The 1,311-nt window shown below is 57.7% G+C and overlaps 1 protein-coding gene across 1 annotated transcript in view; it reads right to left on the bottom strand.

The window, feature by feature from the left end:
* The window catches only part of SSBP3 (single stranded DNA binding protein 3), a 56,991-nt gene extending 56,577 nt beyond the window's left edge, over positions 1–414 (bottom strand). The window contains exon 1 of the mRNA XM_009884817.1: positions 334–414. Coding sequence (XP_009883119.1) covers positions 334–414 — 81 coding nt within the window. The remainder of the gene's footprint in view (positions 1–333) is intronic.
* Positions 415–1,311: the final 897 nt, after the last annotated feature.

Here is a 1,311-nt window from a genome sequence, read left to right as displayed (position 1 = left end):
CCTAGATGGCGGGGGGGGGTGGTCCCCTCAGAGCGGGCTGTGAGGAGGCCGTTTTCCTCACCCAGGTTTGGAGGGTTCGCTGGGGTTTTGGGCAAGGCCATGTTGCACCCCTGATGTGGGATCAGTGTAAAAATAAGGGCTTTACAAGGTTTCCCCCACCCGCCACCCCACACAGGCCTCACCTCGACCTCGCCATACAAAAACCGGGCAGCGATGGAGGCAGCGCCCTGGGTAGGGGTTATGGGATTAGGATGGGTGGGTGTTAAAAATCCCGGGAGGTGGCAGGCATGGAGCCTCATCCTGCAAAATCCTTGAAGGAGTTCGTAGCGGGACCCGTAGGCAGGAGGAGGGCAGGGAGGCTCGGGGCGGAGGAGGGTAGAGCTGCTGCGCGCCCGTGGGAACGTTCACGGCCATCGGGACCTGCCTGAGCAGGGCCGAACTCGCTTTAAAGCAAGGTTTAAAACAAACTGGGGGGGGGTGGCGTTAAAAAAATAAATAATAATAATCTCCTTGCAATGCGGTAGGTTGAAAAGGATGAAAACTTGAAGGCGTCCGAGATCCTCTCTTTGGAAAGAGGAAACCTGGCGCTTCACGCCGAGGTTTTGCTTCACAGGGTGGGGGACGGGGTGACGGGGGGGAGGACGAGGGAGGCGTTGGGGCTCTGCTCTGTGCACGCCTCCGCGGCAGAGAGCGGAGGGCCAGGCCAGGCAAAGCCCAGGCTTTTGTGTCTCCCCGGCCTTGGCGGCCCTCTGCTTCTCCAACGGGCTTTAAAAATAACTGGGAGCCTCCCCTGGGACTGAGGCTGTGGGGTAAATGTGACCCTCCAGCTGCATGTGAGGTGTTCACTAAGTATCCCCAGTTAAAAATAATACCCTCATATTCTGTACCTTCTGCCTGGAGGTGAAGAGCATTAATGCCACCGGCGTGATGGGCACCAGCAAAAGGGCCTCTCCATGCCCAGAATATTGCCCTGCCCTGCTCCTCTTCGCCGGGAGCTTGTTTTCTCCTAATTCCTTGATTTTCTGGGATAGGTAAGTAGACAAAACCCAGCCACCTCCTCTCCCTGACCCCTGGGGTCATTTGGGATGTGAAGCTAGCTCAGGGGAAACATGATGGGAGTTGGGATCTTTCCTTCTTTAGGTGCCTTCAGTGGTTTGATTGCAGGTCTCCAGCCAGGAGGGGAGGATGACTCCGAGATGCTCAAGGGGAGAGAGCAGCCCGGAGAGGCTGGGAAGCCGCTTTGGCTCTCCCTCCTCTCCTCCGGACCAGCTCTGGTTCTCGGCTGTTGCTAGGGGAGATGGAGAAGAGCGG

This window comes from Charadrius vociferus, unplaced genomic scaffold, assembly GCF_000708025.1.
Source record: "Charadrius vociferus isolate BGI_N301 unplaced genomic scaffold, ASM70802v2 scaffold163, whole genome shotgun sequence".
Taxonomy (NCBI): domain Eukaryota; kingdom Metazoa; phylum Chordata; class Aves; order Charadriiformes; family Charadriidae; genus Charadrius; species Charadrius vociferus.
Note: the sequence above shows the minus strand (reverse complement) of the source record. Positions and strands in the feature narration are given on the sequence as shown.